This window comes from Chelonia mydas, chromosome 18, assembly GCF_015237465.2.
Source record: "Chelonia mydas isolate rCheMyd1 chromosome 18, rCheMyd1.pri.v2, whole genome shotgun sequence".
In the NCBI taxonomy this organism is placed as follows: domain Eukaryota; kingdom Metazoa; phylum Chordata; order Testudines; family Cheloniidae; genus Chelonia; species Chelonia mydas.
The window spans coordinates 17,287,827-17,308,338 of NC_051258.2; the positions used below are offsets into that span (position 1 = coordinate 17,287,827).

The following is a 20,512-nucleotide window of genomic DNA, read 5'->3' on the forward strand; positions in this document are numbered from 1 at the left end:
GAACCTAACCATTCAATTTATACTTGAACAGGAAATTACTCACTAAATTCTGTTTAAAAAGTGATTATAGCCTTAATCAGAGAATGGTCAGTAAAAGACCATGTCATTTAAATAGCCGAATGGATCTCTTGGTTTATATAGCTGTTCTCTTCTGTTTATATACATAGCCTTCTTGCGAAAGGGTGGCAGAGAATCTTGCTGGACTAAGGCTTTTGACATGTTTGAGAATAGAAAGTGGTATTATTTTAAATATAGAAAAGAATCCCAAAATGAGAGGTGAAAACCTTTATAACCTCTCCAAGGAAAGGTATGCAATAATGTGAGTATGCAGCAGCAAGTTTGGCTATTCTGCATGTGCTCTGTAGCCACTTGTTCAGGGGTTAACTAATTAGTGATCTTTGACTAGAAGGCACACCCATGAGAGAGTGAAATACCTTTTCAACCACGTGACGCTGATGTGTGTCTCACTGTTCTGAAAGAGTAGCTTCCCCCACAATGACAGAAGTAACCAACTAGGATTGCAACTGCTAAGATTTTCACACTGTTGCTGTCACCACAGGGAAAGTATTACTGCATAGGAATGTAATCCAAGTCAATTTCCTCCTTGAACTCTGACATCTCAGAAGAATAGAGGAGAAGGAGGAGAGAAGGGGAGAGTGCTTGAAAGGGCCAAGTTCAGTACAGCTATGCAATCGCACTGAAATCAATAGTATGAAGTCCAGCCATTGCAGTCTATGGGTGTAAGAGGAAAAAATTGACCTGCTCTGACTTTTCGCAGACAGGCTCTCTAAATTAATATCTTAAATACTAAACAGAGAGCTGATTAATACCATTCATTCACCTGGGCAGGAACTTCAGCTGCACACTGAAGGATGACTGGGCTTGAATGTAACCTGTTTTCGGAAGAAGCTCCATGTGGTTACTCAGTTCTTTGCATACTTCAAACTTCAAGCGTAGAGCGGCTTTTGCTCTGCAAACAGATCAGACATACCTGAGTGGGTTTGTGCTGCCAGCTCAACACCTAAATTTTATTCAGTGCTTTAGCTCTCTTTTCCCGTTGCAGTTCAGTTTTGTATGTTGCACTTGGAATTATTCCAAGCTTTCTTTGCAAGTGAAGGACAGTACGCTGGGCACATAGAATTGTTAAAGCAAAATCACACAGTTATGTTCTCTGTCAGGCTACAATGCGTCCAAATCTGGGTTTCTGTATTTGAGTTCATCCTGCTTCAAAACGAAAATGTTGCAGAATAAAAGCAGTTTGTGTACCTATCACACATTTTTCCTTCCTGAATCAACAGCGCCAGAGACCCATGGACTCTGTTCCATGTGGAACCAATTCAGAGGTGAAGGGACAGCCTTGCTACAATGTTGGGCCTGTGCACTGCTAGGCAAAAGTAATCTGGCATGGGTAGGACCAACAAATGTAAACAAGTATTAACCCCAATATTAACTCATGAGTCAAAGCCCAGCAATCCCCTGAGCCTGGATGCCTGTGTAACCCACACACCTTCTGGGTGTGGTGTTCTGTCCCATCTAGTGGCACTGAGACCACTTAGAGAGAGAAAGTTAAATGAGTCTGCTCTACAGCCTTAGCTAAGAGCCAGTTGGCTTTTAGCTCATGCAGTAGAGGCTCATGCACTAAGCTCCAGAGGTCCCCGGTTCGATCCTGTCCGCCGATGACCGGGGTCTGTCAGCATTACACCTGCAGCACTGCAAGGCAGAGATTGTCTCCTGTGTGAACACGGAAATAAGAGAGGAACGAATCTGGAAGTGGTTGGTGCATACAGATGAAAGCATCAAAATTAATCATTTGCTTTCTTCCCAGGGCTTTTCTAATGCTGTAATTGATCAAGTCAGTTAGACTGATTATGAGCAACTGTAGTCCTTTCTGCTTGTTTCTCATGCATTCTGCTGGATCAGTGGTGTGAGGTGCACTGTATAGCAATGGACACCAGTAGCAAACCCTTCCTCCAACACCACGTGCACAGACTCTTTAAAGACCATGGAGGGTGGCAAGGGTCCGGGCTTCATCTGAAAGATCTCCACACAGTGAACCAAAGGGACTGAAAGTGTCTGCTTCAGCATGCTGAAAGGCTGAGCCAACACTGCCAATGTCTGAGTATATGGTACTAAGGTTTCAGACCTGATGCTTAAACAACGCAGGTATTCTCTCTAGCACTGGGAGGCTAAGTAAAGCACCTGATCCTCCAAGATGCTGAGGACACGCTGCACTGTTCTGAGCGCCCTAAACTCCATGCAAGTTGGAAAGCTCAGCATCTTGTAGGACTGCTCCCCTTGGTTGGCCAAATTTTGGCCTAAGCTACTTGACAGTTTCCTAAAACAGGAACCTGGGATTTGCATCGGGAGAGTTAATCACTTTTAACTGACAAAAGTTATTCCGCCTCTGCATTTGTAATCCTGTTCCTGGGAGTGGGTTATTTTAGAGCAAGTAAATCTCTTACATGACTTGTGTTTGTCACATCTGGGAGCTGAATTTCTGAGATAACAGCTCTACTATTTCTTTCCAACTGTGAAGAATCTCTGCAGTGTCTAATTCTGGTAAAAAGTTTAGAATATGTGTCTTCTAACAGAAATAGTGTAAAAAAACCCCACACCAATCCTATTAGCATGCATTTAAATAGAATCTAAAATATGGGGATTGTTAAAATAGGAATACTCAGCATCTAGCAGCCAATAACTGCATTAGACAGAAAAAAAACAGCACATGGAAGTCAATTAACAGAGTAGCTCACATAACCATTCTCTAACGGTAAGAGCCACTGCACAGACCTCTAGGAAACTAACAATCTACAGCACTATCTTTACACTGCAATATGTTCTGACACCATGGGACAGTGCACAGATATTACAGTGGTGAGGGCCATATAAGTACCTGGACAAAAATCCAGGATCCTCTGAAATAAGGATTTGGTCCATCTATGTATTTATATGGGACCTAGCACCACAGCATTGGAGCACCTTCCAATCATTAATGAATGTACATTTGTGTGAGTTGGGGAAAGTTTTATTATCCCCATTTTACAGCTGGGGAACTAAAGCAAAAAAAAACTTGCCCAACATCACACAGAAAGTCTGTTGGAGAGCTGTGAATAGACCTCAGGTCTCCCAAGTTCCAGGCCACTGCCTTAGCCACAAGATGTCATGCTAGGTATATAAAGTATCTAGGAAACAAAGGGTGTATCTACACCACCAGAAAAACCCAAAACCTATGGCAGTGAGTCTCAGAGCTTAGATCAACTGACTCAGGGTCAGGCTATCGGGCTAAAAGTAGCAGTGTAGACATTTTGGCCTGGCCTCTGAAACCCACTGAGGGGTTCTTGCTCCAGCCCAAGCAAGAATGTCTATACTGCTATTTTTTGTCCTGTAGCCCAAGCCCCGTGAGTCTGAGTCAGTTGACCTGGGCTCCGAGACTCGCTGCTAAGGATTTCATTTTCTTTGCAGTGTAGATATTCCCAAAATATGCCTAGAATGCTACACAACAGTCTGAACTTTAATGACCCATGGGATCATGCCAAGTGTATTGGAAGCTTTGAACTCTTGTAGTCTGAATGAGAATATTTTTTTCTCCTTTTAACTTTCTGCTACGTACCCTGAAGCCAGGAAAAAATAGTCACCCAAGTAAAGTTAGTGACAAACTAAACCTAACAAACTAGTAAGGAGGAGTCATTTACAACCATGTTCTGCTGCAGCAGGATCTGAAGGGGAGACTACTGCTGGTTCTACTCCCACCCTTCAGCACCATGATCCTCACGGGATGACTTCAGAGGAGGTGTTGCACAGAAGAGCCAGAAGTGGGAGAGAAAAACAATAACAAAGGCAGCTGTGAACCTTTTCACCAAAAGAATGGAGGCCTTTTCTTCCAAAGCCAACAATATCCAAATTGAAATAAGACCGACACATAACACTGTATTATAAACACCTCTACTAATTAAATATTTAGCTAATAATATAGAGTGAGAACTTCACAGACTAGGAGTGGGGGTTAAGGGAAATACAACTGGCCCTTTTAGAAACAGACAGGCCATATCAGGTTTGCTTATACTATACAGAGGTACTATAGTATCTGTTTAAAGGTATGCTTGACCACCATGGTGGTTGCCCTATAGATCTTATGAGGCAGAACTGGCCTGAGGCTGGCTTCTAGTTCTGACATTGATTGTAACTACAGGGGAAAGCCAGGGGAAGAATAACAATGAAAAATACAAGGCACTTTGTATGCTATCCCTGGCTGACTAAATGTACTTGTGTATAATGAAATAATAAGCTTAACATCCTTCCCTCCCTAAAATATATTGTGCGAATTTAGTGCTGGCGAAAGATGCTGGGTGTCTGCCTTAGAGACTGAAGTCTTCCATCCAGGTACAACACATGCAGCAGCAGTGCGAGTTTCCCCCACTGACCAACCAATGTTCTTCAATCCTCAAATGACGGGGTAATTCAGTCTTCATGCCTGCTGAGTGCTTGGCTTCTCTGCCGACATAGCCAAAAGGGGAACCATTTTGTGGTATTTGTGGTTGTGGTTATTTGCCTTCCTGAATGGAGACGATTGAAAAGCCAATGGATGGTAATGGAAAAAAAGACTTTCAGTCTACTCAAGGTAGGACCAAGAAAATTTTGAAGGCCTGATTAGGTGTTATGAGGTTTTATTAAAACAAAAATTATTCAAATACTACTGGTCACTATATTAGTGTAGTTCACTACCTATTAGTTTGATGCTTTGATTTTTTTTCCCTTCTCAGACAAGTCACTCGTTATGATCTCACTATTTAGTTATTTTAATTAGCCAATCATGAATATATTATGGGATAGCTTACCTGCTTCGAATAATGATACAGTCCTGATAGAGCCGGTCGTACATACAGATCTTTAGATCGACATTTGGATTGGGCACCCAAACAGGCACATCAACAGAGACTCCAATGACACAAAAGTGTAGCTATATATTTGAATATACAAATCAATAATGGTTACTACTTTCCAGAGGCCATTGAAAATTTCTAACAAATCAGGATAAAGGAAAATTAGGTTTGTGCTGATAAACAGCAGAATCATATATCCTATTATTAATATTAAAGATATTTTAAGTAAACACAATGAAGAAAATATCCTTTATAAATTAAAATGTTGCAGCTTTCACTTACCAGTATAAAACACAAACTATAGTAGTTTTTGTCCAAACATGACAGAAGGCATACATGAGTGTCATACTGGCTAATATTTTAGATTTTTACGTAAAATATAGGATTTTTTTTTAATTTAGCACAACAGGTTTAATAACCCTGGAGACTGCAGTCTGTTTGTGGGATAAACAGTTATATCATGGTCAGCACAGTGCAAGCTGCTCCCACAGTGACCCCCCACCAAAGGACTCAGCCCAGTCCTAGAGGGAATACTCCTTCCTTCCTAAGAAGTGTATCCACAAAGTCATGAGGGTCTGGACTACTCCTCTGCAGCTCTTTTTGTGGAGCTGCTTCTTTGTGGATTTGGGGGAGTGCCAGGTTTGGGGCAGACAGCCTGCTACTAAGTGTAGATTTTCTGCCAAACTGCTAAGATCAACACCCAGGCAGTGTGTGGCCTGAAATAAAAGTGTAGCATTAAAATACGTTGTAGTGGTAATTAGAGTTGTCACCTGTCCCAGTTATCATGCATTCTATGTGTGGTTTCACTCTCCTTTCTCAGGATGACTATAAGCTTATTTTTCTCTGACCTCTCCCACAGCTTCAACCCCACCTCCCAACCCCTTGTAGTTCTTGTTAACATAGAAGGATGTCAAAATTGCTTTTCTTCAGTGTGTTGGACCAGACCCTGGCACTTAGAAACACTCACTGGTTTGCAGTTTGGGTTGTCAAATGTAATCTCAAACTCTGCACGTACATCCCCAGGGACACAGGGAGTAAAAATAATCTGAAGTTCGATTGAGCTGAAGGGTCCAATTTCACCTTCTGTAACCTAAACATGATGCAAAAAAAGTGTTACTAACTTTCATTTAAAATCTGGCTGTATTATTGTGTTCTATATAGGACCATAAACTGTGCTCATCCTGGTATTATCTGAGCCTGTACTGTATTACTTTGTACATACTGATATATCAATATAAATATGTTATATTGATCTATATAGTTACATAGCTCTTTCCATTGTCAGACTGAATGCACTATGCTGGACATAGTAGAAAATGTATCAACAGTACCTTAAAGAGCTTGATCCTTCAAAAAACTGAGCACCTAATCTGAGTCACAAAGTGCCTTCAATTTCCAGAGGGTGTTCAGCCATGGACTCTAAGCGTGACATCTGAGTTATGTGTTCTCTCCTCTGATGGAAGGAGGATAGAATACACACTATCTGGGCTGGCGTGTAAGTGATACATGAAGCAATGCTTTTTTGTGCTACCACTCACGGGCCTGTTCCTCCTCCCACTGAATTCAACAGCAGCAGGCTCAACAGCCTCTCCTACTCCCCTTCACAAGGGGAGCAGCAGAAGCCAACTGAAGCTTGCAACCTACGGTGGGTTTTGTAAAGCCCAGGACATGTGGAGATCCTGCTCCAAAGCAGCCAACACCAGTTACTGCTGAGAGTGAGAGTGCAGGGATAAGTCAGGGCCTTCCAGCCTCTCTCTGAGTGGATTCAGAGGCAACTGTCTTTCCCCCAATCTCACATAGGCTGCATCCACAGTTGAGAGGAGCCTAGGTAGCCTCCTGCCATCATATTCACTTTCATCTGAAACCTTGTCTCTGGCCATATTATTTTCATATATATATATATATAATCTCCTTTCTCTCTCTCTCTGGGTGAATTTCCACACCCCTGCCAAATCTTTCTAGATTGCAAGCTCTTTAAGCCAAGCACTGTGTCTTGCTAAGTCTGTGCAAGGCCGAGAGCATTTTGAGTGCTGCTACAATATAATGAATAATAATAAAAATAAAAGCAGCAAACTGTGGCCTGATTTCAATGAAAGCATGAGACTTCACATCCCATACAGTTGTGGGAATGTTTGCAAATTCCATGAAATAATGGTGAATCTATGAAAGGGGATGAAATTCAATGAAAATTCCCCAGTCTGACTACAATATGTTTGGTTTAATTTTACATAAAACATTGTACATTTTTTAAAGGCACAGAAGACACAGAGTAGCTGATCCCAAAATTGAAATGGTGCAAAGTATAAAATAGGTGTAGACTCTTTCCTGACAGCTGGATATGGTACATTTTAGGCAGAAAAAGGCAATGTAAAATAGGTCAAACTACGGAGTCCAAATACAGTAAAACCTCAGTTACGAACACCTCGGGAATGGTGTTGCTCATAACTCTGAAATGTTCGTAACTCTGAACAAAATCTTATGGTTGTTCTTTCAAAAGTTTACAACTGAACATTGACTTAATACAGCTCTGAAACGACTATGCAGAAGAAAAATGCTGCTTTTAAACATCTTAATTTAAATGATTCAAGCACAGAAAAAGTTTCCTTCCTTTGTCAAATCTTTTTTATAACTTTCCCTTTATTTTTTAGTAGTTTAACACAGGATTGTACTTTACAGTATTTGCTTCCCCCCCCCCATCTCTGGTTCCAAATGAGGGGTCTGGTTGACTGGTCAGTTCATAACTCTCAGGTTCTGCTGTACATATAAAATGCCTAAAATAAAATCACACTAAGTGTGATGTGATACAATGAAACCTTATGGGTTTATCAGTGCTCACACTGAAACCAACGCAAGTTTTGCTTGAGTAAAGAATGCAGGATTTGGTTCATGGTCAGTTCCTTGCTCAAGAATTGGACTAGCTGAATGTCCGTACATATCTCAGTAAAAACATTACCTTGCCCAGTGTAATTTCAATGAGTTCTTCTTCAGGTGGCGGTTCTGCTGGGCTTTGTGCATTTTCTGCCTCTAGATCTGCCTCGGTGATTAATGCATCTTGACTAAATTGTTCTAAAAGACAAACCGGATGTTTGGCCTGAGTAACTAACTCTGTGTTAAAAGCATCAGAACTCATGTCCTTTGAGTTTTGGGGAATAATACAAGGCCCATATCTTCTCTCAGGTTTTTGAGGAGGGGATTTATGGGGGATCTAGAAAATGATTTCTCTTTGTTCATATGAATGATCATGAGAGAAGAGGGTACAATTTAATGGTTAAAGACGTACTGTAAATGTTCAGAATGCAGCAAGACCTGTCGTTATTCTTAACTTATCTTGTTTGAGAGTGAGTTCGTAGTCAACAGTTTGCTCTAGTCAGGTGATAGCTCTGTCTTCCCCGCTTATGAGCCTCCCGCTACTGGGTGAGTTTCATTGGTCTAGTGGAATATAGCTGTGATAGGTGGCCAGGTTCATCCCAGAGGGAGCTGGGTCCAATCCCATGAAGGGCCCCAAATCACAGAGCTTGAATTGGACTCTGTATCCAGCGGGGATCCAATAGGGAGTGCAGAGAGCAGAATATCCGTGTGATGTTTTCAGTAAAACCTGTGTTGCAAGCATGATGTGCTGCTGCATTTTGGACCATTAGCTGATTCATAATCAGCACAGATATAACCATAGAATCATAGAAGATTAGAGTTGGAAGAGACCTCGGGAGGTCATTCAGTCTCCCCTGCTCAAAACAGGACCAACCCCAACTAACTCATCACAGCCAGGGCTTTGTCAAGCCGGGCCTTAAAAACCTCTAAGAATGGAAATTCCACCACCTCCCTAGGTAACCATTCCAGTGCTTCACCACCCTCCTAGTGAAATAGATTTTCCTAATATTCAACCTAGACCACCCCCACTGCAACGTGAGACCATTGCTTCTTGTTCTGTCATCTGCCACCACTGAGAACAGCCTAGCTCCATCCTCTTTGGAACCCTCCTTTAGGCAGTTGAAGGCTGCTATCAAATCCCCCCTCACTCTTCTCTTCTGCAGACTAAATAAGCCTAATTCCCTCAGCCTCTCCTTGTAAGTCATGTTCCCCAGCCCCCTAATCATTTCCGTTGCCCTCCGCTGAACTGTCTCCAATTTGTCCACATCCTTTCTGTAGTGGGGGGGCCCAAAACTGGACACAATATTCCAGATGTGGCCTCCGCAGTGCCAAATAGAGGGGAATAATCACTTCCCTCGATCTGCTGGCAATGTTCCTACTAATGCAGCCCAATATGCAGTTAGCCTTCTTGGCAACAAGGGTACACTGTTGACTCATATCCAGCTTCTCATCCACTGTAATCCCCAGGGCCTTTTCTGCAGAACTGCCTCTTAGCCAGTCGGTCCCCCGCCTGTAGCAGTGCATGGGATTCTTCTGTCCTAAGTGCAAGGCTCTGCACTTGTCCTTCTTGAACCTCATCAGATTTCTTTTGGCCCAATCCTCCAATTTGTCTAGGTCACTCTGGACCCTATCCCTACCCTCCATCGTATCTACCTCTTCCCCCCCAAGCTTAGTGTCATCCGTGAATGTGAACATCATCCAGATCATTAATGAAGATGTTGCACAAAACTGGGCCCAGGACCCACCACTGGGGCACTCCGCTTGATACTTGCTGCCAACTAGACATCGAGCCATTGATCACTGCCCAATGATCAAACCAGTTTTCTATCCACCTTATAGTCCATTCATCCAATCCATACTTTTTTAACTTAATGGCAAGAATACTGTGCATCATAAGCTTTGCTAAAGTCAAGATATATCATGTCCACCACTTTCCCCATATCCACAGAAACCGTTATCTCATCACAGAAGGCAATCAGGTTGGTCACGCATGACTTGCCCTGGGTGAATCCATGCTGACTGTTCCTGATCACCTTCTTCTCCCTCCAAGTGCTTCAAAATGGATTCCTTGAGGACCTGCTCCATGATTTTTCCAGGGAATGGGGTGAGGCTGACTGGTCTGTAGTTCCCCAGATTCTCCTTCTTCCCTTAATAATGATTACTTTAGATTGATTATAGCACCTACCCTCCTAAAAGATTCCAAAGTGCCTCAAACTATATTCATATTGCACAAAGAAAAGTACCCACTTCTGGAGTGGGGGCAGTAACCAGCTGGTGACTGCACATGTAATGCCAACAGACCCTGGTCATCGTTGGTGGGATTGAACCTAGGACCTCTGGAGTTAAATGCATGAGCTAAAAGCCATATGGCTGTTAGTTAAGGCTGTAGAGCAGACTCATTCATCTGTGTCTCTAAGTGGTCTCAGTGCCACTACATGGGACAGAACACCACACCCGGGAGGTGTGTGGCTTACACATACTTCATAATTGGGGGAAGAGGGGTAATTTTGGCCAACTCAGCAAATCCATGCTCAATATGTCATGGGATCTTTAATATGCATGGAGAACAGAGAAGATCTTAACGTTTAAGATCTCACCCAAAAGACAGCATACAGATATTGTATGTTGTAGAGAGAGCATCATAATTGGAACAAAACAATCTAAAGAACTGTTACTGAATCTTTTAGGTTCAAAACACAAAATCTATATTTTTAATTAAAAAAAGAAATCTTTATATGATTTTCAGTGTCTTTTGATCAGAATGGTAAAATGATCAGAATGACTGGGAGCACTTTGCTTCTTCAATATCTGTATTAATGGCTGTAAGTCTTTTCCCCCCCCCAATCTTATAAAGCACAAAATAAAGATTAAAAGATGAAAGGAAAAATGTCTGAGGAGGTTCATCTGTATGTCATTTTGTTCCTAAAATTATAGGTTGTAAAAATAAACCTGTCATGTGGTTCTCTTGTGAAAGGTGGGCGTTCAGTTGATGAGACAAGAACAATGATAACAATTTTGTAGTCTCTGCAGGAAAACTCAGTTGGATTTTGTTTTTACCTGAGGTTAGTAGTTGATAAGGAGTGAGGTTGTTGGGGACATTCTCCACTGCTTTTGGTATATGCAATAGTGCCAGTGCATTATTTTTAGTCACTTTTGTGTGGTGCCCAGATGCCTTTAGGTTGGGACAGCATACAAACAAAAACATATATTCCTACAGGAATGGTTATTTGTTTCATTTATTGAGCAGGTTTACTAAGCCTCTTAGCTCCAGTCTCCTATGTGAACCAATGAAACTGCTAGGAGAATGCTTAGCCTCAGAAATTGCAGAAGGTCAATTTTCTAAAACCATAGTCTCACCTATATGGCTGCTGCCCAGGTTGCTTTCAGTCTTCTGGCTCTCAGGCAGGCTTATGTGTAGGGTAACTTCTTCAGTATGGACAGGAGAAACTTGTTCCTTGTTTTCATATATAGATGATTCCACAGGACTGCTGCTGGCTTTCTCTTCAGAGGTGATGCCATCTAAAGCAGGACTAACCTAATTAGATGATTTATAGAAAAGATTTTAAAACATAAAACATATCAAGATGTAACTTAATTGCACCTAGCTCCAATTCCGTCTGCCACTTTTCAAAAGGAAGTAGCCTTATTCATTATATATTGTGTGTGGAGAAAATGCACTGTGCGTTCCATACAAAGTGCACACTTCTTTATACTACAGTTTTATTGGCGGTAGGATGCAATTATTGCTGCTCAGAAACGGAATTGATATAGTGAGCACAGTTCACTAGAACATTGAGTGACTATGTTCAGAAAAATGACTCAGGAAAATTGACATTGTGTATTGGTTCTCAAGGACTTCATAACAAATTTCCTAAAACATACAAGTAAACAGGTGCTTTTCTTTAACTGCCAAAGCCGAAAATTCAGCCTTGGATCTGAGTCAAGCATAGCTTGTTACCAGTGATAAAGACTCTGCATTTGAAACTGGGCAAGTCTGCTGCTAATGTATAGAATCCATATTACTTGTTAAGGTGTTCTGGTTTGCACTGGAATAAAGAGTGATAAAACTTTGTTTTAGTTAGCAAAGAAAGTGGATATGAAAGAGAATATAGACAAGGAGTTGTGAATTCAGAAGGTGTCATTTCTAAATCGTCAATTTTCTTATATGAATAACACTTTTATATTATAGAATTAGAGTGGAAAACCATGGTGAAGAGTCAGCTCAGCAGTCTTATTGTACATTATGTTTGACAGTCTCTCTTATAACAGGTCTATCACTTTCTTCAAATTTAAAAAAGAGATTAGTTTTGAAATACCTTGGAGCCAATTAAACTCTAATATATAAAAAGAAGCTAAAGATTGGGCTGATTAAAAAAAATCAGATGAAATATCCTCAAATTGTCCCATTGATTTACTGTGGGACTTTAACAACATTGTTAAAATGTAAACTTTTTTTTTTTTTTAAATCAAGACAGCAGTTACAGGACACGATATGATTGATGGTATGATTTTTTTTAAAACTGCACTGGAGAAAAAAAAAAAGATTCACTGGAAATGCCACCCTGGAATCAACTAATTATGCCAGCTTTCATTTTTTTTAAAAAAAAATAAGCTTCTAACTTTGTGGTTGCAGAGGAAAGAATGAAAATGTGACCTGTGTATACCTGAAATGCTCAGAAAACCCAAAATGTATTATTTTAATTTTTTTAAATAATTTTTAAACTGATTCCATGATATTTTGGGAGGCCCAGACTCTATTTTTGAATGCTTGCGTTTGTCAATGTTGCATAACTGTTTTTCAAATCTAACAAGCTCTACCGGCTGGAGTGTCTAAATCAGTCTGATGAAATGCCCTTGGACCCACCATTCTTTCAAGGGAAGATTTCGCTGTTGTTGTGCATGTGCCATTGTCACCCGCTGATGTCTGAAGTTTAAATCTCGTTCCCAAAGCGCCACGGTTTGTTAGGATGATCATCCGTGAAATTGTCTCCCCCACCACATGAGTGCCAAAGTCAATGAGCTCTTTATCTAGTGCCAGCTGTAAGGAGAAAAACCATAATTACTGCTGTCCTAGATAGTCAGTAATGTCAATTAAATGAACATCTACCATTTTCAGCATAAGACTTGAAAGTCCTTATTACCTCTTCAAAGACAATGTCAAATAATGACACAAATTATGGGCACTCTTCTGTCTTTTGTGTAGAAGCCAACCCATCTGAACAACAAAGTCATATTAAAGTGAACAACTTTCCTTTCACTCCATTAAATGATGCTGGAAACAATTGGCCAGATTCTGCGATTAGTTACATCACTGCATAAATCTGTGGTAATGAAATCCAGGGAGTTATTCTGTATTTATACATTGGTTTTCAGGGCAGAATTTGGCCCTGTTGTTCTTTTTATATCACAATTAGGTGGACTTATCTTGCTGGAAAAGAAGAGTGTCCAATGTATTGTACTGACTCGCGATCAATCTATGACACATTCTAGCTTGTTAGGTCTATAACAGCTTTAACCTCATAGTGACTCATTAGTAAAGGTGGAATTTTCATTGATCTTGTGGAAGAGGCATATGAAATAGTTTCAAGCATCACGTGGCTGAAGAGAATGAGTCTTTCTTTTGTAAAACTTGTTAACCTTCAATCTGCTAGCAGACCACAGTGGGCTGAATTCCCACAAACTTTTAAAGCATACAGAATGTTTCTTTATACAATTTACACTTCAGTTTGTAAAATTTTAAAGTTTCTATAGTTCAGAACTTTCCCCTTTCCGCATCTTTCTTTAAAGCTTCCACGGACCCTTTCCCATAGAAAGTGTTATTTCTTTTGAAAGGGATGGAAAACAAATCTGTTTTATAAGAGGCAACTTTAAATGAAGCAAAGACATAGGAAAGTTACTTTGGTTGACAAGGACTCTAGTTATGTGAAATAGAGAATGTACACAACTGTAATGGCCTGGAAAATCATTGAATCCATGATAGCAGAGAACTGGCCATCTGCTCTTTCAAATCCATATACACAACTCAAAGGCTTTATGATCACTGAAATATTTTCTTATGGGTTTGCTGTGCTGCTAAATTTCACATTTAGTAGCAAATAGATATTAGAGCAGCTGATTTATTAGGCAATTTATTTACTGGCAATTTGCTGCCAAGTCAGGGGTGAAGTTCTGAATCATGCACTACGGTGATATTTAATACCAGTATTCATGGCCATAGGCACCAACTCATGGGTGCTCCAGGGTTGGAGCACCCATGGAAAAAAATAGTGGGTGTTCAGCACTCACTGGCAGCCCCCCCAATCAGCTCCTCTTTCCCCCCAGTACCTCCCACCCTCCGGTGGCCCTAACTATCAGCTCCTCCCCTCCCTCAGTGCCTCCCACCCACCATGGATCAGCTGTTCAGTGGTGTGCAGGAGGTGCTGGGGGGAGGGGGAGAAGCAAGGGTGGGGTGCGCTTGGGGGAGGGATGAAATGGGGCAGGGGTGGGGGGTTGGGAGAAGGGATAGAGTGGGGGCGGGGCCTGGAATGGAGCAGGGGTCGAGCACCCCCCAGCAACTCATAAAGACAGTGTCTGTGTTCATGGCTATGGGAAATCAACAAAAAGTTGCTCATTTCAAGGGTTGACTTTTTTACCTTGACTTGTAGGGAACAGAGGGATGATTAGAAGAAGCACCTTTTGTTGAAGAAAAATGATGGACTTAGGGCTTGGCTACACTTGCAAGTTAAAGCGCTTTAAAGCAGCCCTGGGTGCCCTAGCTCCACTACCCTTCCACACTGGCAAGGCATGTAGAGCGCTCTGACTCTGCGGTTAGAGTGCTCCTGGTCCTCCACCTCAGCGAGAAGATTAACACTTGGTGCGCCTTGGCTGAAACACCTGGGCATCAGTGTGAACGAGGTGTTGCATTACTGTGGTCTGATCAGCCTCCAGAAACGTCCCATAATCCCCTTAAGTCAAGTGGCCACTCTTGTCATTGTTTGGAATCACTGCAGGAATGAGGATATGCCCTTTGAAAGCTCTGTTTCTGACAGCCGGCTGCTTATCTGCTCCAAGACAAAGCAAACCATTACTGTGGAATGCTGTGTATGAGAGAGAGAGAGGCTGGGGGTGGGGGGGAAGGGGGAGTCTGCTGCTGTCTGAACTTACAAGACAGCATGCTGACATGCTCTCAGCCCCCCAAAAACCCACACTCTCTCCCCCTACATACACACAACACACTCCCTGTCACACTCCCTCCCCCATTTGAAAAGCACGTTGCAGCCACTTGCATGCTGGGATAACTACCACAATGCACTGCTCTCTGTAGCCGTTGCAAGAGCTGCTAACGTGGTCATGCCAGTGCGCTTGCAGCTGTCAGTGTGGACAGACTGCAGCACTTCCCTACTGCGCTCTACAAAGGCTGGTTTAACTCAGCGCTCTACATCTGCAAGTGTAGCCATGCCCTTCGGGCTTGTCTACACTTACATTTTATAGCGCTCTAACTTGTTGGCTCAGGAGTGTGAAAAATCACCCCCTTGAGCGCAGCAAGTCAGAGTGCTTTAAAGTGCTAGTGTGGACAGGCTTCGAGCGCTGGGAGCCATGCTCCCAGCACTCTGAGCTAATCCCCTCGCGGAGGTGGACTACCAGGAGCGCTGGGAGAGCTCTCTCGCAGCGCTCGCACACGACCACACTTGCACTTCAAAGCGCTGCCGCAGGAGCGCTCCCGCGGCAGCGCTTTGACGTTTCCAGTGTAGCCATGCCCTTAGTACATGCTCCACTGTCAGTATCAAGTAATCCTACTGAAGTCAAAATGACTTCTCATGTGTTTAAATTTAAGCACATGGTTAAGTGGTTTAATAGATTGAGGACTTCCTGAATAATACACTGCATTTCCTTTCACAGTTTCTATTTTCTTATTTTTCCTCTTCTATGTATTTGATTATTTTTGCTTTGTTCCACTATCTCTGAGTAAAACTTGCTGTCTGCTGAGCTCTCAATGTGAAATGCAATAAAGGAACTTAAACAATCCAAACTCAAACTTTTCTGAATTTTAACAACAATACTAAAAATTCCAAGCTAGAGCAAAACAAATGTTTTCGACTGAAACTTTTTTCAGCAAAAAATGCAGATTTGAAAATGTGGAAACATTTTGCAAATTCACATTGTTTTTGCCTAACATTTTAAGTCAAGAAAAAAAAACCCAAAACCCCTCAAATCAAAGCATTACATTTTGATATTTTCAAAATGAAATGTTTACATTTTTTTTGGTTCAAAATAATTTTTCATTTTGAAATTCTTTAAAAAAATGTTCAACCAAAATGAAACATTTTGTTCAAGCTGAAATGAATTTTTTTCAACTCTTTGATTCATGGAAAATTTTTGAAAAATTTCATTTTTGGTTTGATCTGACACAACTTTAAAATAATTAATTTTATTTTAGAATTGCCAATGAACTGAAAAATCTATAATTTGCCCAGTTCTACTCCAGGATAGTTCTCCTGTGTCTAAATCCTTTTTATACCTGTTTGGGCTGCTAAAAGGACTACTAGGAATACTCCAAATTTTGTATTTGCAACCCTGATTCCTCAGTGACTGCTATATTGGAAAAATCATCCTGCATACCCATTTCCATCCAGTGTCTAGATTTGTTTAGTGTCAGTCTGTAGGCACAGACTGTTTATCCCCATCTCCTTTCGTCTGTGATGCAATCTTGTGACTGATATATCTTCACTTATCTGATAAGGAAGTTTCAAAAGAGCTGTTGCTCTGCCAAAGTACATTCTTCAAAGTAGCCCATGAGAAATCAAATGCCCCCACTTAAGAAAAACTAGTGCCTCCTGTGAAAATACGGTGTGTCATAGCTTAAATATAATAGGTGTATATTCCTCATTTAAAACCAGGTTTAAAATTTTTCTAAAGGCTGATACTTTGCGTAAGGAGAGATAGTTTATAAGTTTTATTATGAATAGATGGAGGGATCTAAAGATGTTATATGATTTTTTTTGTCTAAATGGAAAGCTAAGCTTATAAACAAATTCCAAGACATAGGCTGGATTTTCAAAGAAACGTAAGGAAGTAAGGTACGCAACTTCTGTTTGACTTTGAACATCTTTCCCCGCTCTCCTGTCATACTGTGCCACAATTTTTAAAACAACAACTCCCAACTGGTTTCCACTGGAAGTTAAGGTCACAGCTCATGGTGAGCTGTATACATTAAAGTGATTTTGTAAAGGTCTCAGTGAAACCCTCAGCATTTGATTGTAAGGTGTAAAATAGCATGTCTTCTCATGCAATAAGTTATTTTCACCTCCAGTAAAATATGAAATACATTTTGTAATGTTATGTTCAAAATAAAACGAGAAGGAAAAGTAATGGGTGTTGGCTACATGTACCACGCATTTACCTACCCTTTTTGCATGTTAATTAGAGGACCCAAATGATAAAGGCTTAACTATAATTTTAACAGATTTTAACTATAAGCACATGAGTACCTTGTAAGCTCTTTGGAGGCAGAACATCTGTTTGTTCTGTGTTTGTACAGCTCCTAGCCCTATGGGATCCTTGTGCATGACTAGGAGACCTAGGCACTTCTGTATTGCACATAATTAATAAATAGTAGTAGTAAGAGTCCCACTGACTCCAGTTTAAAGATAAGCACATGCATAAATCTCTGTAGAGTTTGGGGCCGGAGACTTTAAAAAAACATCATTTCTTGTTTAACTCAAAATATAACAATGCATCTACTAGGCACAAATGTTGGACATTGTAAGGTTCTTTGTAAGCATGTTAGTAAACAAACTATAAACAAATCTTTATGAAATATGCTAATAGTAATGCTGCACTTTCATAGAAGAATCTATTCAGGAATGAATCATTATGGCAAAAGAGTACTTTAGACAGAGAGGAATAAGTGAAGTGTATACATTTCTAAGTATTCTCACTAATATTTATATTCATTTTGCTCTTACACTGGACTCTCTCATCCAAAGTATTTAAAGTTAAAAAAATTGACTTACAACACATCTCTTGGTTGTACATTTCAGTGGAATGGAAAAGGAACCATTCTGAGCCAAAAATGTGACTTTTCCTTCAAGAACTTCATTTATCTAAACAAAATAATTTTAAAAAATTAATGATGCATGTAAACAGATTAAACATTAAATCTTTAGTCATCTGAAAAAGTTAATAAATCAACTAATTACAGTAAAGAAGAAATAAATACATTCTTAAGGTTAGATACTGTAACATAATTTTAGTGTGTCTAGGTTTCTATGTAATTGCAATCTTTTTTTTGGTAATTATCTAACTTATTTCAGGAGGGTAACATCTAATATGTTCCAGTTTGGAGCAATTTTCAGCCTGAGAATACATGCTACAGATATACTTAATGCTTGGAGTTATAAAAAAATATTGCACTAGAAAATGCCAGTGTGTGGTGTGCAAGATAGTTAAATTAGAATATTATTTTTAAGGTTGTAATTATCTTTGTTTCCTTTCTAACAATAAACAAAATCGGACTAAAATGATACTATTATCAAATTAGGTGGGTGGATAACACTATTATAATTGCTGCATAAAGTGCACTTACCATTGGTTTAAATGTGACCACCACTTCACATGACATTCCAGCAGACATCTGGCCAGGTGGATCAAAGCTGTGCAGATCATAAATGTATGGCACTGAGTTAGATTTATATATCAAAATCCAGTTCCCAAAATTCACAGGAAAATTACATACTTTTACTTGGGTGAATTTATTACACACAAAAGTCAGAAAAGAGTGACAGGCCAGTGAAAGGCTGTGCAAACATTGAGAAATAATAAATAATCACACTTTGTACTTGTATAGAGCTTTTCATTGGAAAATCTCAAAGTGCTTTAAAAAGACGAGTGTTATTGCGCCCATTTTACAGATGGGGAAACTGAGGCATTGGGGGTGAAATGATTAGCCCAAGATCATACAAAGTACCAGTAGCAGTGTCAAGAATAGAACCTAAGTCTTTTGACTTCAGTCCCCTGTTCTAGCTACGAGGACACAGCTTCTCCTAATATCTACATGTGTCTGTTGAGCATCCTGACCTGTAATACCTCTGCTAATCAAGTTCCAGAGCAAGGAAAAAAAGAGATAAATTAAAAAGAACCATGCAGTTGCAAGCTGACTACACAATATTACAGTATGTGTTGTCTGTTGCAAATTGTACAGACAGCAACATTTATATCTTATCCTCTGAGTAGAAGTTGCCAGTCGTTTCAAATTGTGCCATATTTTACGGTCTTTGTGATGCGAACAAAAAGTCCACCAGGGACTTCAGTGAGACCATTAAACTTCTTTTCAATTGTGACTGAAACAGGATTTGTGAGACAAGAAATCTAGCTGCTGCATTCTAAGTACTGCTAGTGAGTCACAGCTGAGGGTCTGTTCTGGCAACATGCCAGAGAAGATGGAAACTAAGCAAATGAAATAACTGGATATTATTAGTACGGGGAATTCCCAGGCAAGCTGGATTATCTTGGCACTGTTAGAAACACACCTTAAATCATAAGAAAAACTAATCTTATTAAAGGCACATTTAAAAAAAATCCTCCTCTAATCGCACTTGGAAAAAGGGAACACCATTCAAGGTTCTGGGGTTGAAACATGCTTACAGTCTAGAGAAAGTTTGCTGGACTAATCTTCGCTCTTAGCAAGGACCCTCAACCACAAAGGTAGCCTAAATTCAGCCAGTGCAGCCTGGAAGATGACCTTTCGTTGGAGAGTAATCAACATCAAGGTCCAAACATCTGCAATGTTTACTTCTTCACCATATTACGTACATTCATTCACACTGTATCTCCTTGCACCCCTAAACACGTCTGCATTATTGCAGTTCGTGTGTGTGTGTGTGTGTGTGAGATGGGGGAGAGTAGTGTGGACAGCTATGGAGTCCCTTATGGAAAATTCCTACAGGATATTATAGAAACTGAGATCCTTTCAAACTGGGGTTTTGAATGGTCCTATTAAACTTAATGGAGAATTCTATCCCTGCTACAAAATTCTACAGAATCTCTCTTTAAGACTCTTACATTCTAGAGGCTTTTGGAGTAATATCTAAGGAACCATGTTGGTTACATCCATATTGAGTTCTACAGCCCTTTTCCATATGGGTAGCTGCATGGGGTTTTGAGTCTGCTCCTATTCGAGTCAATGAAAAAACTCCCATTAACTTGGATGATGCAGGATCAAGTCCAAGATGACTCCAGAGCTACCCTTTGTGTGCTGAGCTCCTGGGCAGACTACTCTGTGGGAACATGTAGAAGGATGAGGACTCTCAGTGGTGGGTCAGGGGTCTGTGAACTCCTTGGATCCACTGGCCCTCAGATCTGCCCATGAGGGAGCAGCAACTGCCTGAGGCAGTTTGACCTGGCAATAGCTAGAAGTAGCAGCGAGGGAGACACTCCATGCTGCCATGGACCATGTGTGCATGCATACAACCCATATAATTGGAACACATATTCTAGTTATAAACGGGTTTGTTTTGAACTTGCTCATTGATTGATGACTCCCATGTGCAGTGCAGTATGTTCATTAGCATGAGAACATAGTTGTCCTTTGGTGGAAATACTCTCTATCACTAGTATTATTTTTAAAACACACAGTATATAACTGCATGCCTTATGAAAAAGTTCTAACAGTGGAAGAAAATCCACATGTGCGACTCTCTTAAGGGAAGGTAGGTAAGTCAGCTATTAAGACAGCTTTGATTTACTCAGTAGTTTCTGAATGCTTGGCAAAAATTGGTTGGAGTAAT

At 40.6% G+C, this 20,512-nt stretch overlaps 1 protein-coding gene and 1 long non-coding RNA gene across 10 annotated transcripts in view; one reads left to right on the plus strand and one right to left on the minus strand.

Moving 5' to 3' along the window:
- Positions 1 to 20,512, plus strand: part of LOC119563953 — a 127,874-nt gene that overhangs the window by 71,238 nt on the left and 36,124 nt on the right. The gene's annotated exons all lie outside the window — the stretch shown is intronic.
- CFAP74 (cilia and flagella associated protein 74) overlaps positions 1 to 20,512 on the minus strand; it is a 106,445-nt gene that overhangs the window by 31,754 nt on the left and 54,179 nt on the right. For 7 of the 8 annotated variants that reach the window (XR_006286459.1, XM_043531787.1, XM_043531785.1 and 4 more), the window contains 8 exons: positions 18,313 to 18,379; positions 17,741 to 17,830; positions 12,613 to 12,786; positions 11,106 to 11,283; positions 7,834 to 7,946; positions 5,848 to 5,970; positions 4,836 to 4,957; positions 842 to 970 (listed from right to left, as the gene is read on the minus strand). Coding sequence is in view for 7 of the 8 variants with exons in the window: in XM_043531787.1 (XP_043387722.1) it covers positions 842 to 970; positions 4,836 to 4,957; positions 5,848 to 5,970; positions 7,834 to 7,946; positions 11,106 to 11,283; positions 12,613 to 12,786; positions 17,741 to 17,830; positions 18,313 to 18,379 (996 nt within the window). In the remaining variant the exon portion in view is untranslated. The remainder of the gene's footprint in view (positions 1 to 841; positions 971 to 4,835; positions 4,958 to 5,847; positions 5,971 to 7,833; positions 7,947 to 11,105; positions 11,284 to 12,612; positions 12,787 to 17,740; positions 17,831 to 18,312; positions 18,380 to 20,512) is intronic. The other variant, XM_043531784.1, reaches the window with a different exon arrangement.